This window comes from Leiobunum rupestre, chromosome 5, assembly GCF_980474605.1.
Source record: "Leiobunum rupestre chromosome 5, qqLeiRupe1.1.hap1, whole genome shotgun sequence".
In the NCBI taxonomy this organism is placed as follows: Eukaryota; Metazoa; Arthropoda; class Arachnida; order Opiliones; family Sclerosomatidae; genus Leiobunum; species Leiobunum rupestre.
Window position 1 is genome coordinate 15,202,259 of NC_143388.1, and position 17,028 is coordinate 15,219,286.

Here is a 17,028-nt window from a genome sequence, read left to right on the forward strand (position 1 = left end):
ATATGATAGGTAGCATGGCAGTATTAAGACCGATTTCAATACAAATAGCAACTGATCTATTTATATTTTTTAACCAATTATTCTTCTTGGTTTTAAAAAAGGGTGAATCATTTTTGGATAACAGATTTAGAGTTCTGAGTAAGTTGATGATAAAATTTATATTTTATAGGACACAGTCTAGTTCATAGATAAAATAACTTCGTATATAGATAGGAAACTGCAATGGGGCAAACTGACTTTCATGAGATTGCCCTGACATCTAGTGACTGCGCCAATTGGCTGTGTTCTCAAGAGTGTAGAACGTATTGAGGAATTTGAGGTCGGAGTTTTGGGAATAAACGTATTTTGCAAGGTAAATGACTTCAAATATACCAGAAATAGCGTTTAAAACAAACTTGAAATCTTTACTGAATGCTATTTCTTTAGTGCTATTTTTTTAAAATTTGCTCTCAGTTCAAGAAAAAGTACTTTTAATACATATAGCTCGCTTAAGCCTTTGCAATTGGGATTGCGTTACACCAAGGACTTCGAGTAGTGCGAACTTCACTAAAGAATATTATTCGGGTGCCGCCACCAGATGTCGGCCAAAATTCTGGCGTCACTTCTACAACATGAAGTTTCCTATCTATATACGAAGTTATTTTATCTATGGTCTAGTTGGTTAAAATTCTTGGTGATTCTCGCGAGAATGTTTTGAATTCATCATTATATTCTAACATAATCCTAACCAAATAATTACACAGACCTTGAGGAACATACTAGGGTGTTAATTAACAAAACGACATAAAATTCGTCTATAAGGAAAAGAGAATTTCCTAGCAAACAGTAATTGTTTCTGTTTAGAAACGTGTTCCCTTTTAAAAAAGCGTGTTTGGTCGCGACAAATTTATCACACTGATACAACGAAACCAAAACAGTAGCAACGTAACAGCGGGAATCATACGTGCTCAAACATGATCAAGGGTTTTGTTTGCACACGCGAGATTCACGCCGCGCTTTAGACGGAGCGAAGATGAAAAGGCTTACCTTTCTCTAAGTTGACCTGTCTCTCTTGTTGCCTCGCGTTGTCGGCGGCGACTTTGAGTAGGCCTTGTATATTCCTAAGCAGCGTTTCGATGGACGAGACGCCTTGGAGGGCTGCGGCGGCGCTCAAGTCACCGGGATTGGCTGGGAAGGGCATTCCCGGATGACTGCCCGGTAACCTGCAATCGTTATTCGCCGTACTCGTCACGTCAGGGTTGTCGCTTAAATCTGGCAAATGCAAAAAGAACAAACCGCGTGTGGTTAACGAGAAGCTCTCGCGGTTGGGTTTTGATTCCGAGGTGTCTTAGTACCTTGGTCCCTTTCGTCCTCTTCCTCGTCCTCCGTGTCATTGTCCTCGTCATCGGCACACTCGTTGTAGCCGTGTTCGCTACCACTGTGGTCTCCCATCACGTTCCCGTTCCCGGAGGTCAAACCTCCGTTTCCGGGACATCCACCACCTCTGGTGCTGTTCTGGGAGAGGTTGAGGACCGGACTGTGACCGTTGGCGGAGGCACCTGCAAGAAGCCAGAAGTAGCCTTCGGACACATGGCCCACAAAATGCCGAGGTAGTAGAAGAGGAGAAACAAATTAAGAAGAAAGAAGGGAGAATCAGGGATGGTGGGGTCCAGGGGAAAAGTTTGGTTCGTAACGAGGAACAAAAAGAGAAAGAAAATTCCAATTAGAAAATAAAAACTCTATCGAAACCGCTTCGTTTATGTTTGTTTGTTCTAATTTTAAAAACAAAGGCGTTTAAACCAAATTATAAAAAAACGAAGGAAAAATTTGGAATATCGGTGATCGCTTTGTCGAATCGGGGTCTTAAGCTTCTTGATTTACTCCCCGCCACTTGGTCATTCGGTTCCTATAGACTTTCCGTGCCGATAGATCTTGGGATACGGGCGCTAATGAGAGATTCACTGGCTTCTCTCCGCGTGAGAGCGGTTTCCGACTTAATCCCGGATTCGACGAAGCGTATAGCTCTCGTGTTTGTCGCGATGAATTCGTCGCGGGCGGAGGCTTACCATTCAGGAAGGTCGGGTCCTTCAACCGGTGGCTGTCAAAACCGTAGAATTTATCCTTGACGTCCGCCAACTCTTCTCTGTTCCGTTGTCAAATCGTCAATTCAAGCGGGAAGCAGCGAAAAAGAGAACGTAAAATAGTCGTGGTTAGTTATATATAAAATGTCATTTCGAAATTAAAAATGAATTCAATAGGGTTAAATCAAATGGAAAATTAAGATAAGGTTCAATGAATAGTGTGAAATATACAAGAATTTCTATGAGTCACGCGTCTTTGACATTATATGCTATAGAATCATCTCGAATGCGTGAAGTAAAATACGTACTACACGGTTGCCACACGTCAGGGATAACAGTAAAATCAGGAAAAAGTCAGGGAATTTAAAAATGGGCCTAAAAAGTCAGGGGAAGGTCAGGGAATTTTAAGAATTTGTAAAAAGTCAGGGTAAAATCAGGGAATTTTAAGAATTTGCAAAAGGTCAGGGTAAAATCAGGTAATTCAATTTTATCTTGACACTTTTTGAAGGTAATTTTACTCTAGATCTATGACAAATTCTATGGTTATAATTTATTTCCTTGAAAGTTATTTATAACCTTTTAACTGAAATACCAGTCCATTTAAATTTATTAACTCCTGATAAAAGTAAAATTTAAAATAAAAATTTTGGCCAGGGACAATCTCTTGAAATGGTCAGGGAAAACAGGGAATTTGAATCTGAAAATTTTGTGGCAACTCTGTACTAAGTTTTTAGTTCGTTCTTAGAGATAACAGATCTAAACTACAGAGTTTGCAAATGATGTACGCTTAGTACCTTTCTTACAATCTCTGCGCAAAAATCACCGTTATATCAAACTGTATTTTCCAAGTTAAAACTGTCATGCTAAATTTCGCGAAGTGGCCCTGAAACATTGTTTACTTAACTCTCGTTAACTTAACGACAACAGATTAGTAGCCCCGATTAAAGGTTTGCTTTTGTTACGAACATGTCAAGTTTTTAGCGCTGTCGGCAGTTAAAATTTTTAATCCCATTTAACGGTTACATTATTGAAACTGAGTAAACAGGGAAAAACGGTAGGCGGTCATCTAAGGCCGCCCAAGACGAAAGCCTTCCGTACGGTTGAGCCCAACTATATTTTGATACAAACAACATAAAGACGTATAGCGGACGACGTTAAACCTTGTTAAATCGTTGCCTTTCGAAATGGTCTCGACGCCGAGTATTTGGTCCAAACGATGGATAATATCGTTCGTCACGGGCGATATATTTCCCTAGAAGACGGGGCTACCCTGAATGAGCGCAACGTTATCCAACGCCAACAGCCCGCACGCTAAAATCTAAGCAACTCTCTCTTTCCCGGAGAAGACCGGGCGAAAGAGTCACTTTTCTAGGAGACCAAATAAAATTATACCGTTTAGAATAAATGGTTTTCTAGATGTTGTTTAATGGTATATAAGGCAAAAGGAGAGCGCTAAGCGCCGAGAGTGTATAGACGCGTAGGAGAACCATGATTATAAATATTCATGAATTCGGTAGGGGTAAGAGTGAAGTTGACTTCCGCTATCTCGCGAGTACGTAGAAAGCGGCCTTTCGGGGGTCTTAACATTGGGCGCTAACTCTCCTCCGTTCCAATGTCGGAGATATATCAAAAGGAAGACTGCGAAAAGGGGAGCGCCGCTCTTCCTTTATGTTTAAATTAGTCAATGAAACAGCGTGGAAAATAAGGCGGGGGACGCGGCCATCTGAATATAAACCTAGGGTCCCGCGACCGGGAGGATGTTTCCAGTTCATATTTCACCTGCGAGTCTTAGCCTCGTTCTCTCGCCTATATCGCGGTAGCGTGGACAAATTCTTGTGTGCCAGTCCACTTCTGCGTGTGTATGTGTGTGTGTGTGTAGGGTTAGGCGTCTCTTAAATAAGTTTGGAGAGAGGGGTTCCAGTGACAACCACTAAGCTACTTTGATAAGACGGATAGTGGCAGGAAGCTCCGGACACGGCGGTGTGTTCGTTCAAGTATTATAGATTATCCGTATACGCCTGGCCTTCGGTTCCAGTTGGTGCCAACGCGGACGCCAGAGGTTACGAGTCAGTTCGCTTAAAGCAAACTATACCTACTCCCCCGCCGTTGTTGGAACTGTCCGAGCAGACCGGAGTTTCTGTTTTAAAGGTTTTAAAGAAGAGGAGTATACTTCTAGGATGGACCGCGCGAGTCTGGCGGAGTGAGAATTAGAAGACACTTCTTTAAGTTTTCTCTCGCGTCTCGTCCTTTCTAATCGGGTTAGCGGCAGAGTCCGGCCCGCAGCCATACGGACAAAAACCCGGTTCCCGAAGCGCGGTGTCGTCTCTTCGGAGTGTGGAAGGATTCGCCGTGTCCATTCCATAGAAATTTTACACCCTTTGGTCCTCGATTTTCTATCGCCTCACTTGGTGGTTTAATCCTTTGCTTTTCTATCCGTACCTTCTACCTCGATTTTATTTTTACTAGCCTCCTCCTTTTAGCCCTGGCCTGGTCCCTGTCCCTGCCTCAATGTTTTCCTCGGGGACCCTTCTACGAAATTAGTCAGCGGAACTATTTCAGACTTAAGAAGGACTTTGGACGATTTTTCAGATTGGAAGGAAAATGAACGGGTGGTTTCTTCCTACAAAAGTTTAGAGACGTTTTAATCTGTAATTTTAAGGTTTTTGGGAAGTACAGTTAGGTTGAAGAAAATTGGCGAATATTATTGCAATTACCATTACAGTCTTAGAAAACGGGGGTGAATAAAAGTTATTATTTTCGTAGGACAAATAAATCATTTGATGATACTTGTTCTAATTTTATTTTATTTTATTTAAATTAAGTATAATTAACATTGAGATTTTAAAATCAGGGCTAGACAAAAAGTATGGAAGTTAGCTCCATTTTGGGAACGTAATGAAATTTACCGACTAAGAAGTAAATAACTTCAAACTAAATCCTATCAGGCTTAACACTAATGTCCTAAAGTGCTCCTTAATTCAATTCCTTTTTTATACAAAAATTTTGATAATATTAAATGCTGTTATTTTATATAATTTTTTTTACATTATTAGATATGGTATTTTTTAGAAGGACAAATTGTTTTGATACGAGCTTACGGTCTTGACTAAAAAGCCTAATGCTTTTAGGCGATAATTCCCCAGCACAAAAACATCTTTCGTATAGTTTCGTAAAGGTAAAAGCCTTCCGTAATTTTATTAAACGGTACGTAACTAGTTTAAAGGGCAAAAAAGGTTCGGCTATTTCGGAACGCGCCAAGATATAAATGGTAAATGACAAGAGCCCTCTAGCTTTTTACCAAATTTCGTTCGCGCCCACTCGGTTAAAAAAATGTGATATTATAAAGGTGACAAAAAAACGACCATAATCATCGAAGGGTCGGCTGAAAAACTATGTTGGCAATTAGGGTAGCGCCGCGTTTAACAAGTGGTAGGAGAGGCTAAATCACTTCCTAATATTTAGCGTATACGTTCGAGGAACCCAAAGAGGTAAATAACGCCTCTGAAAGCCACTAGGGGGATTAAGGCCAGAGAAATGGCGCTGTCGTTCCCCATAACCTGTCATCCTACTTAGACTAAGCGGGACCCCGAAAAAAATTGTCTTAAAAATAATGGCCCGTTTTTAAGAGTGTACGTAAGGGTAGGGGAAAAAACATAACCTAAGGTGTAGTTAGGATATTAGGGTGTCTATTATATACACCACGCTTTTGAGTACGTCGAGAGAAAAAAAATGTCGAAAAAAAGTAATTTTGTCCCCTCGCGTTGTTACCCCTCGGACAGGCTGTGAATGATAAGTCCGATACTCGAAGAGACAATCTAATTTGTAGGAAGGGCTTTTTTTGGAGTGGAGAGCCAATCTTAACCTTGACTAGGGCCTAGTGTCATCTTTTTAATGTACTCTAAATGCAGAGAGGAAGGGATACCTTGAAAGAAATGTCGACTGTCTTTAATACCGTGTTTTCAAGAAGCACTAATAGCTGCTGACAATATTAGCCACATTTTCATACCTCGCTCATTGGGGCTGCGAGGGTCTTAGGGTCGACTGTAGTGGCCTAAAGAACCCCTAAGGGTGACTGAATATGAGCTACGCTTTGCGGGATACCCTTAGCCCTCAAGAATGTTTACTTTTGTTCCTTTCCACATCAGGTGAGTGGAAATTAAAATTTAATTAAATTGTGATGTCGGTTTTCTTAACTTGATTTGCATTTGCTATAAATTTGATTTAGCTTCAGGGACAAAGAAAATTTAATATATTCTGAATTTAATTCATTTATTGCAATATAAAATTCTTAGAAAAGGTTAACTATGTTAGATGCATTAATAAATCGATTTTGAAAGTTAGTGGGTAAAACTTTATCGCGAAGACCCTTACATCATAACGTCGTCTGTTCTGTCATCTTAATTTTATGTTTGGGACAGTCGTGCCTTGGGTATTAGCCTAGCTGATTATTATTAATATTATTATTAAAATTTGTGTGGCGAAATTTTTACCCACTTACTTTCAAACTCGTTCTATTGGTTATAGTTGGAACAATGTCGTATAAAATATTAATAAATGTTGTTTAAAACCCACATTTGGAAAATTAACTCATTTGGAAGGGTAAAAAATAGCTTTCTTCGGTATGAAGGTATTTATGAGTACCCTATTTATGCGACAATTATCGGTATGCGTGGGTTAAGCTGGATAACTAGTTCGTCAGTACAAATATACTAATGCTAACGAGAAACACCCTTGTTAGTATATACAAATTATTGGTGAATTCGTTGAGACATGGTCCACTATCCCACTTTCAAACCGGTCGTTTCCCAGAGATGTACGTCGGTTGACTGTCCGCTTAAAGCTCGATAATAAATTGAAAATATTTTACATTGTATTCTAATACAACAACAATGAGATCCGGTTTATGTAAATTACCCATGTTTTATTCTTACGATACGAAAAGGAGGAAAGTTGGGAAAATCTTTAAATAATTGGCGCGACTGAACTTGGAAGACCCTGAACTCAGACGACATGGACTATAGATTACAGCTTTCACGTGATTGGTTACTTACGACCGTTTCCTGCCCACGCAATTAGCGCCAAGAAATGCTGATTCGTAAACCAGCAAGTTTTAACCTACCGTCTTTTACTGTGCCACAAAAATTTCAAAAACATCAATTACAACCCAATTATTTCCAAGAAAGTCCATCTGATAGTGTGGATAATTTTGGAATAGTGGTACCTAAAGCTTATCGTACCAAAGTTTCTTTATCCTCATGTAAAAGCCCTGTGTGAAAAAATGCTTAAAATTCTGTTTTTCTGACTGACACAAAATCTTTCTCGTGAGAAATGTTTGGCCAAATCTGGAATTGCTGCAGTAATTGTTACTATGACTATTAGCGATTGTAATATGAGGTTTTTTTTACCATAATCACCCAATAAGCTTAAAAATATTTTTGTATTGCATAATTATTACTACAACCAGAAGTATCTAACATATATTTTGCGTGATAAGTATTAATATCACTATGCTGCTGAAACGTTTAATCTTTGCAGTTTCCCGTTGATTTTTCAAAACAAGCGTAACATCGGAAAATATTTGATAAGTAAATATACATAGACGTAGTAAATTTGATAGGGGGTTCATTTATTTCGTAAAAAACCTTCCGTTACAGCCACAAACCGTCATCTGCAATTGGGTAGGTCCGTTAGTCGTAAAATAGAAGGGGGTAACCTGGCCAGGGTTTTTTCTAAGCCTAAATATCAGGGAACCCTTCAGATGAAGTATTTTAATAAGGGAAGAATGGTTATAAATGATGTTTTTTCCTTAATTGGTAAGCTCATTACGCGCGAACGGAACCCCCTGCGCGAGGAGGGAAAAAAGGGTACATCGGGTTTCCCGGAGTCTCACTCGAAACCCAGAAAGAGAGCGCTAAAAAATAGAGTGCTTTCCTTTTCCGAATGTCTGTCGTTTCGAGCGGCTCCAGAAAGAAAGAAAGAATGAGCGGGTTTGGGGGGCGCGGAACAAATTAAACACTCGAGAAAAAAATGAGAGAATTCGGTGGTCCAACTCCGCCCCTGTCCCCCCTCGCAGCCTTTCAATAGTCGACAAAAAAGCCGAAAGGGTACCCTGGGTAGAGTGCTTAAAATTACATTTAGCGGGATTTCATTAATCAAACCAGAACGAGGGGTTTTCCGACTCGTTCGTTTACCGGGCTAAGGCGTTTTATCTTGCAAGCGTACTCGGAAATGATCGTTTGTTCAATACGAACTGTTTCCTTCGCGGCTAGTAACGAAGGGACAGTGGTATGTTAAAGGGACGCGATTGTACGGTAATAAGTCCAACTGCCTGAGGATGACTTTGCCAAATGAACGTCGAAAACGCGGGAAACCGGAGCGAAGGAATCGGGCTAAAATTTTTCATTAAAAGTTGCGTGCGAATTAAGGAACAAATGAAGGGACATAGAAATTAGCGGCGTCCATCCCGGTGAGCGTCAAACCATTGCCACCGTCGCTTTTCGTACGGTTTTATTTGGTCAGAGTTATATTGGGGTAGAAAATGGCCCCGAGCCAATGTCGTAGTTCCCCCCTTAATTTGTCCTCAACGGGTTGGGGCTATATTGTCTCCCACTGTTAAGTAACCAGCACCATCAGTCGGGGAACTACGGAAGCTTCGGTCAAATATTCGGACGTCCTTACGGTTTACACCGCCAATTCTGTCCTCTGGATATCCAATCTGGGTTGACAGAAGGAATCCCCTTTAAATCCGCTCTAGACACGGGGGCTAATGCCCCGACGTATACAAACACAGTGAGAATTTCCTCGTACGTCTCGACGGATAGATGGCGCCGCGCGCGGTTTATGCCCCGTTCGAGAATTCTTAAAATAGTATGTCGCGCGTTATAGTTCGGTATGTTTCGTCTCTGGAATGGCTTTTAAATTAAATGGGGTGGGCGGGATTGGACGGGTGCGCACCGATGGGGAATCTGAGGTCGCTTCCGAACGCTCCGACTGGGGAATTCGAACGCTAGTAATCCTCGGACGTGGCCCTCTCCGGTCGTTCGGTCGCCGCCGTGTTTGGCTCGAAGGAGGCGCGTTAGCTTTGGCCTCGAGTGCCAACTGACTGTCGTCAAGGGGCACTTCTGGAAGGCGATTTTCCAAATTGTTTTAGTCGGAAACAAACGAGCTATTTCTTGTTTACTCTTCAAAGAGACTTTAATTAAATCCCGCCCAGCTGACGCGGGAATAACTGCCTAGTTGAAATGTGGACTGTGGATAGAGAAACCGGTGAAGGGTCCGCCCTACCCCCTGCCTTGTCTACGGAGAATTCGGGGGAATTTTCGAAGTTTAGACTTTAGAGGTTGCAGTCGACAATTAGCCGCGTAGAGTTTCCGGCAATGCTGAGGAATTGGATTTCGAGAAGGATAGTTCCAAATTAGAATTCGATTGCTTTTCACGGGGTATTCCCATTGTCGAGTTTAATTGGCAGTCCAATTTTCTATCTTAATTGTTTTGTTTAGTTGAAGTTACGTTAATTTACTTTGCTTATAAGCAAATGTATTATTCGAAATGTTAAGTTAAAAGGACTGCATTGCAAAGGATGATAAAATTAGCGAATAAGTTGGAATTTCTGGCTATTTTATTACCTCTCCGAGGTGACTATGTCCCCTAGGAGGAGTTATACAATCACCGTGTCTGTCGGTGTATGTGTGTCTGTGGGTGTGTGTGTCTGTGGGTGTGTGTGTCTGTGGGTGTGTGTGTTTGTGGGTGTGTGTGTCCGTGGGTGTGTGTGTCTGTGGGTGTGTGTGTCTGTGGGTGTGTCTGTGAGTGAGGATGTGGGTGTGTGTCAGAGCTGCGAACGCGTTCGCATTTGCGAAAATTAAGAAACGTGGTTATATTTTATTTTAAAATTTTAGTGCAACGATTTACACTGATTTTCACAAATTAGTTTTTCGATTCGCGGTTCAATCTGAGATACACAAACATTGTTGAGATTTTGAACTTAATGAAATTTTTTCTTTAATGAACACAGGATTTGACAGTTAAATATAAATATGTTCGATATTTAATGTTTATCTGCCAAAACTAATTCTATCATCAGAAACCCATTTTGAAAAGTAATCAAAAGCCTACGAAGGTAAATCTTAGAAAAGAATAACATTGGAATAAATATGTGAACATTTATCTAAAGAAATATATTGTAAACTTGTAATTTGGAAATTTGGAAAATGAAAAACTTATACTCGACTATGGCTTAGCAAATGGATTGGAAAAAAATCATATTTATCACAACGGTACCGTTCCATAACTAACATGAAAAAATCCGAAGATTTCAGCTCGCGAAGGGCATTATTTAAAAAGCGTCTTTCCTCTATCGTCACGAAATCGAATTTAAAAGTGGCTATCCTTTGATGCATGGGGCTATATCCCCAACGGAACCCAAACTCCAACGGGAACACGCCCACCATAGTTCTATAGAACAATACTTTTGTTTGACTTATAGTTTAAATACGCCCAGTACAAGTATACGAGCTTTCTTACAGAAAGTAGGAAAAAACTGAATATATTTCGAGCTTAAAAAAAAGGCAGACTAAAAGTAGGCACCGTGATAGTTAAATCTAAAGGTAAGAAGAGCGGGCAAAAAAAGCAATTTCGGGAAGTGTGTCCCCCAATCAAGCGCGGCTCTCTTTCTAAGAGACGGGGGCTCGCACTTTTTTCCTTTCGCAGTAAGGAGGAGACGAAAAAATCGCCCCGCGTATGCTAAAAAGAAGTCTTTAATCATTTGGCCTGGTTCCTAATGCCCCAAGATACGGCTCCTTGGATGCCCCGATAGAGTGTAGCCCGGGAACTGAGCAAAAAATTGCTGAGATGACTTAACACCTATGGTTTCCAATTAGAAGCCTCACTAACCCCTTCTCAGCCCCGGCCCGCGCCCTATAAGTAATAAATATAACGTATCGTGGGACTGTCACCCGGTACCGTCGACTAAAGGGTACGGAAAGGTAAGGTCTACGTACTTTTATCACGTAAATGAGTGTCGCGTTATTCCCTTCGCGTTGTTGAAAAATTTGAGCTACCCGTTTTTTAGGAAAGGCCCCACTCCATCATTTCCCTTATGCAAATGAAGACCAAAGTTAGATCAACAAAGACCAGCGTAGCTCCTTTTCGGGTTGGTGGCCACCTCTACCTCTTCGGGGGGAAATGGCTGTTTCCATTTACCCATTAATTGGACGATTCTGCTTAAACGTTCGATTATTCGTCAGCTGTAACTGATAGCGTTGGATAAAGTTCGCCTGTTCGAAATGGAGATTTTTTTGGGTAGTTTTCGCCAGGGGGTAGAGGTATTTCGCTAGCCTATTGTTTAAAAAAACGGTAAAACTTTTCTCGGTTGGACCCCCAAAACACAATGGCAAAGTCTTCCTTCTTGAAGATAGCGCGCGGTTTTAAAAGGAGAGATTTACATATTCGATCTAAGAACGCGGCCCGTATGTCGCGGGTTTTCGAATTATTGGTTTCGACTTACGCTTTTGTTTGAAGACGAAGAAAATTTCCCCTTGTATTAGGTTTCCTTTATATTAAGCTTTTAAAAGAAGCTCATCCAATCACTGTAACGTAAGCTTATTGGTTCCTTATAAATGCCCTGGATTTTATTCGAATTTACAAAAGTTTATATTCGAGAGCTAGAGATTATGGGAGACTGTGCTTGGAATCTTTACTCGGAACATGCTGTTAATCACATTTGGTGAAACCAAAAGTTAATAATATATATCTTGCAAGATAAGTATCCATCTAAACCCTTAAAATTAAAGCTTCTAACGTGCCAAAGAGCAGATGTGCACACCACATCACGCGTCTAAGGTGACCACACAATATTTTCAAATTATTTATAGAAATTTTATCGGCGAAATATAGTTAAATATAGGAAGAAAATTGGACGGTGGGGGGAATGAGAATATAGAAAGAAAATTGGGAGAAAAGAAAAAGGAAAAAATAGTACGAAATTAATTATACAATAAGAGAAAACCTTTGTCAAAATTGTTTAAATGGGGTATAACATTCAAAATAAAGTTGATAACAGAAGAAAAAAAATTAAAAGTAAGCACCATCTTTATTATTATTATATTATTGATTAAAAATATCTAAGGGTAAAATATCAACTATTTTAGACTTTGGAGTTAAAATATAGGGTATTATAGGAAATTTAATGAAATTATAGGAGAAAAATGGAAGGACGTTAAATTATAGGAAAAAATAGGAAATAAAGGAACTGTGGTCACCATGAGACTCAATCTTTACCGTGTATATCACACCTAATAAGGTGATATGTAAAAATTGCACTGCTTAGGAATATATTTACTGACTTACAAACCAAATTTTCCCGATGTAATAACCGAGGAGTCAGACATTCAAAGAAATCCAAAATCCAGCCTGGATTTCTTCAAAATCCGGAGATTTTTTGAAAATCTCGAAATCCGACAAGAAATTGAGAAATCTGAGGAGAAATCCCAAAATCTGACGTGAAATATTGAAATCCAGCGAGAAATCAAGAAATCGCGATATCCTGAAATCCAACAAGGAATCTCGAAATCCGATGAAATCCCTTACACATTTTGGTGAATAACTATAGAATGGCAAGATTTTATCACTATTTTACTTCCAAAACATATTTTGAAAATTAGTGGGAGCCTGAGAGGGAACATTTTTCAAGCGTATAACATGGGAAAATAGTTCTCTGGTAAGAGTTCTAATTTATACTTCTTTTAAAATTTAGTTCGATGGTGTTGAAATATACATAGTTCTTAGAGGAAATGTTTTAGCAAAGTTCAACGAGTTGCAATTAAGACCAGATGTATGGTTGAAACGTTCGAATGAAGGAAAGTAAATATATATATATCTATATGATATACATAGATTGGATTTACCGCTCTCTATATAAAGGTAGTGCCCCTTCGATCAGCCCTTGCTTCCCGGTAGCACGGGGGTGTATTGTAAGTTACGGGGAATACAGTATACCAACAATGAGAGAAATAGGCGAAACTATAAAGTAAATTTGGTCTTAATATAACCAACTTGTTAAAATTGGAAAACAAAATCACGTGACTACCTTTTCACAGTCAACTTCGATTCGATAACTCGTGTTCATAGTTGGCCGTGTGACGGTAAAGAAAATATTATTCCTTCCAGATACTGCAGACAGATAATTAACTTACACTTTTCTATTACAAAATGTTTTAAATAATAATAATAAATAGATAATTTAGACGAATCGATAAAAATTGAAACCACCATTAGCAAAATAAAATGAATAATAGTTCGTATTTCTTGGGATAGATGGCGCTGTCGTTCTCCACAAAGTCAGGTGACTACCATCTTTTCAGCCCCCCTGGACTTTATAGTTTCGCCTATTAAGCCAGAGGCTCTGTGAGGGGAAATGAATATTTTCGTTTTGCCACTTCATTCGAAACTTACAACACATCTCTGTGTTACGGTGAAGAACTCGAAGGCGTAACGCACCCGGTATATAAACGCAATATAAAATTTCATTTAATTAACAAAAAATGGATAAATGATAATAAATATTTCATGGAAAGGCGAAATACTTTTGCCCTCGAATCAATTTGGCAGTTCTTTTTTTAAGGCGAAGTGAAATGCATTTTAAAACAACTCCCGTTTCCTTCCCGGAACCAGCAACGAAGGGATGATGGGCAAAAAAATCAGGAAAAAAAATATTTTTAATTAAAATGTCTTTCCTAGGTGTCGACACCGTCGATCGTCTTCTCTCTCATTCTCTCCGGCTCATTCGTTTCCGCTCAAAAGAACAAACTAGAAAAGTTTCATTAGAGTGAGAGAGAGACACATATTGATCCTGCTCGATTTCTATTCTCGAAAATCTAGATAACGGGAGGGAGGGGGGGGGGGGTAACGGGGCCCCGGCGTTTTTTGGGGTTTGGCTTCTCCGCATTTCATTTTGATTCCCATCCAGCAGTGCCTTTCCGGCGAAGAATGATCGAGAATTTTTTTATCCTCCTTACAAGGAGAGTCGAATTCGCTAACCGCTGCCATCGCATCACTGGAATAATGAATTGTTTTCGAAAGAAAACCATTTTAGGGAACAGTGATAGCTCCCGATAGATGGCTCTGGCAATCAAATGCTTCCACAAAAGCCCTTTTCAATCATTGACCCTACATTTTTTGCGCGTTCTCTCTCTCTCTCTCCGGGCTCTAGTATTTTTCCGAACAGTAATCCATCTTGCCGCGATATTAAAAGACGTTGATTATTTTCAAATAATCGAAGAAAAGGGAATTTAATAAAAAATATTTCCCCTTTTTCACTTCCGTTCTTTCCCTCTCTGAAATTTCCACTATTGGCAACACGGCAGTTCCTCACTACTAGGTTTTTTTTGGAATATATGTATTCCAAAGGATACGTGATTGACAGAATATCGATTATCGTAACTTGTCCGAATAATTGAAAAATATTTTCGAAGGAAGAATTTGCGCTTTATACACTAGGTTATATATTGTTCTAATTAATTTTTGATTTTGGAATGGGTCAGTGATGGAAGCTCAAATTTCTAAAATGAATTATTGGAATTTCTTAGTGTTGTAAGTCGGAAGATTTTCCGGAAAGTGACCGAGGCCATTTTTCCGGAAGATTTTCCGTATTTTTCCGAAGAAAATAAAAAAATGTTTTAATTCCATGATTAGTCTAATATATTGCTTCCAAATTTAAATAAAGCGGCATTTTCGCCTAATTTTTTTGAATCTGAAAGTAAAACTAAACCTCTAGACTAGTTTAAACTGATTAACAATGTAACACTATTATTCTTTTGTAGTATGTTTACTGATATTAGACGTTTTATATCGATAAAAAAATTAAAAACATTAAAAACCCTTAAAAAGTAATTTATGTTTCAATTTTTTATTTTTCCGCAATTCGGAAATTTTCCGCATTTTATTTTCCGGAAAATTAACAACAATAGAAATTAATTTATTACGATTTGAAAAATTCATATAAATTGATAACAATTTACAACAAAATGAACAATTTATTAAATTCTCCGAGGAAAAATTAAAAATTATGTTATAGAAAGATACAACTTTCATTATATGAATATTAGAAATAAAAATAAGCAATGAGGTAAATATTTTCTCCGACTACGCTGAAGATGGCGCTACGCAACATTAAGGGTTTTTTTTTACTTTTATTTAATAAAAGCGCCCGGCGCAAAGTCGGTGTCACGTGTTAAATCTGAACGTGCAATCGAGAGTACATAGCCCGCCATTACTAAATAAAAGCCTTAAAGCCACCTAGTGCTGTGTAGCGCCATCTTCAGCATAGTCGAAGTAAAATTGTAACTTCTTTATATAAATAAATATTAAAAAATATATAAAAATATATATTTCGTTTCATTCCTTAAAAATAATATAATGTTTAATTTGAACGTTACTGAATATAAGCGTTAAAGCCACCTAGTGCTGTGTAGCGCCATCTTCAGCATAGTCGAAGTAAAATTGGAACTTCTTTATATAAATAAATATTAAAAAATATACATATATATTTCGTTTCATTCCCCAAAAATATTATACAAAGGTTACTTCCCTATTTCTAGTTAGCTTATAGGCTCGGTAAATTCTTGTAGGTTAAGTAAAAATACATTGCGCGTGTCAAATTGCGTTAGATACATCGCCCCTAAACCTTAACTTAATAACAGAAATCCGCGTATACTTCGAGCTACTTTCTGCAGTGCGCAATAAAAAAGGAACAGTGCACTCTTGGACGAAGTGAAATTAATAAAGAATGAGAAGCGGCCATTTAATATACGAAGGCAGAAATGAAAAAGGTTTTTCTCTTCCCCGCTAAAAGCATTGGGGCACAAAAGATTGCAATAAAACCCATACGCTTCTCCGTCTCGTTTCGCTCTCTTTCGGTTTGGTCAGAGGATGATTTCATTACGGCAGCCTTTTATCAAAAACCAGAGCTCGGGCTCCATTCTTTTTCGAAACGAATAAATTCAGTTTTCGTCCTCCCCGACCTCGTTCCCTTTTCGGAGAGAGGGACCCGGCAAAAAATGATTTCGGTAACATTTGTGGCTATCTATATGTGAAAGCTCTGGTAATGTTCTCTCTTTTTGGTTTGCTCGCTTTTGTGTTGCGTCTCAGCCCTTTTCTCGAAGCGCTGTATGCTCCCACGATTTGACGCGAGCCGCTGAGAAGTCGTCGGATTTGAATGCTTCCAAAGACTTATTAAAAACGAGCCCCCCCCCCCACGCCTTTTGGAATTTTTCCACAAAAGAAGGATACTATTTGGGTTCGCAATTCGATTTTCTTCTCCAACTGATGTTTGTAGAATCACGAGTGGTGACTTTGATATATTGATGTTGAAACGAAATTATATTAATTTTTGGACTTTTTCGTACGGCTGTGCATCATCGAGTACTCGGCCTTTTTGACCTCGAATAAGTAATTGGAAAATACTCGTCGATTACCGAGTATTGAATATTAGGGTACCCAACTATTCGAATAAGCTGCTCTCTAAACTCGTCGAGTATTTGTTTTTTCTATCCTCGTTGCTTCAAAGTTAAAAGAGGGGTTTTTGCAACTTTTTGGGGGGCAATAAACGGTACCTACAAAGTTGTGGAAATTGTGGTTCATTTAAATTAAAGGAATATGTTTCAGCATTAAAAGTTAGTTTATACTCCTTTTAAATTTAATTTTATAATTACTTGAATAAAACCAGCTCCTAATCAAGTTACTCGACTCGAATAAGAGAAAATTTCAACTTAATCAAGTACTCGATTACTGCGAAATTATTATTATTATTATTATTATTCGCTCTGAATCTGTCTCTGACGTCATAGATCTCGCCCCAATCGACTAGAGTAAAACCGCAAATGGAACATGCCATGAACATATTTCCGCGCTTTGTTGCTTTTCGTCTGCTAGTAATTTGAATTTTCGCGTCTTGGTCTGCCATTTTGCCAAAAAA

The 17,028-nt window shown here is 39.0% G+C and overlaps 1 protein-coding gene across 6 annotated transcripts in view; it reads right to left on the reverse strand.

The window, feature by feature from the left end:
- The window catches only part of LOC149943625 (dachshund homolog 1-like), a 236,153-nt gene that overhangs the window by 99,059 nt on the left and 120,066 nt on the right, over positions 1-17,028 (reverse strand). For 5 of the 6 annotated variants that reach the window (XM_090174375.1, XM_090174374.1, XM_090174373.1 and 2 more), the window contains 3 exons: positions 2,046-2,122; positions 1,335-1,559; positions 1,027-1,251 (listed from right to left, as the gene is read on the reverse strand). In XM_090174375.1, coding sequence (XP_090030501.1) covers positions 1,027-1,251; positions 1,335-1,559; positions 2,046-2,122 — 527 coding nt within the window. The remainder of the gene's footprint in view (positions 1-1,026; positions 1,252-1,334; positions 1,560-2,045; positions 2,123-17,028) is intronic. The other variant, XM_090174370.1, reaches the window with a different exon arrangement.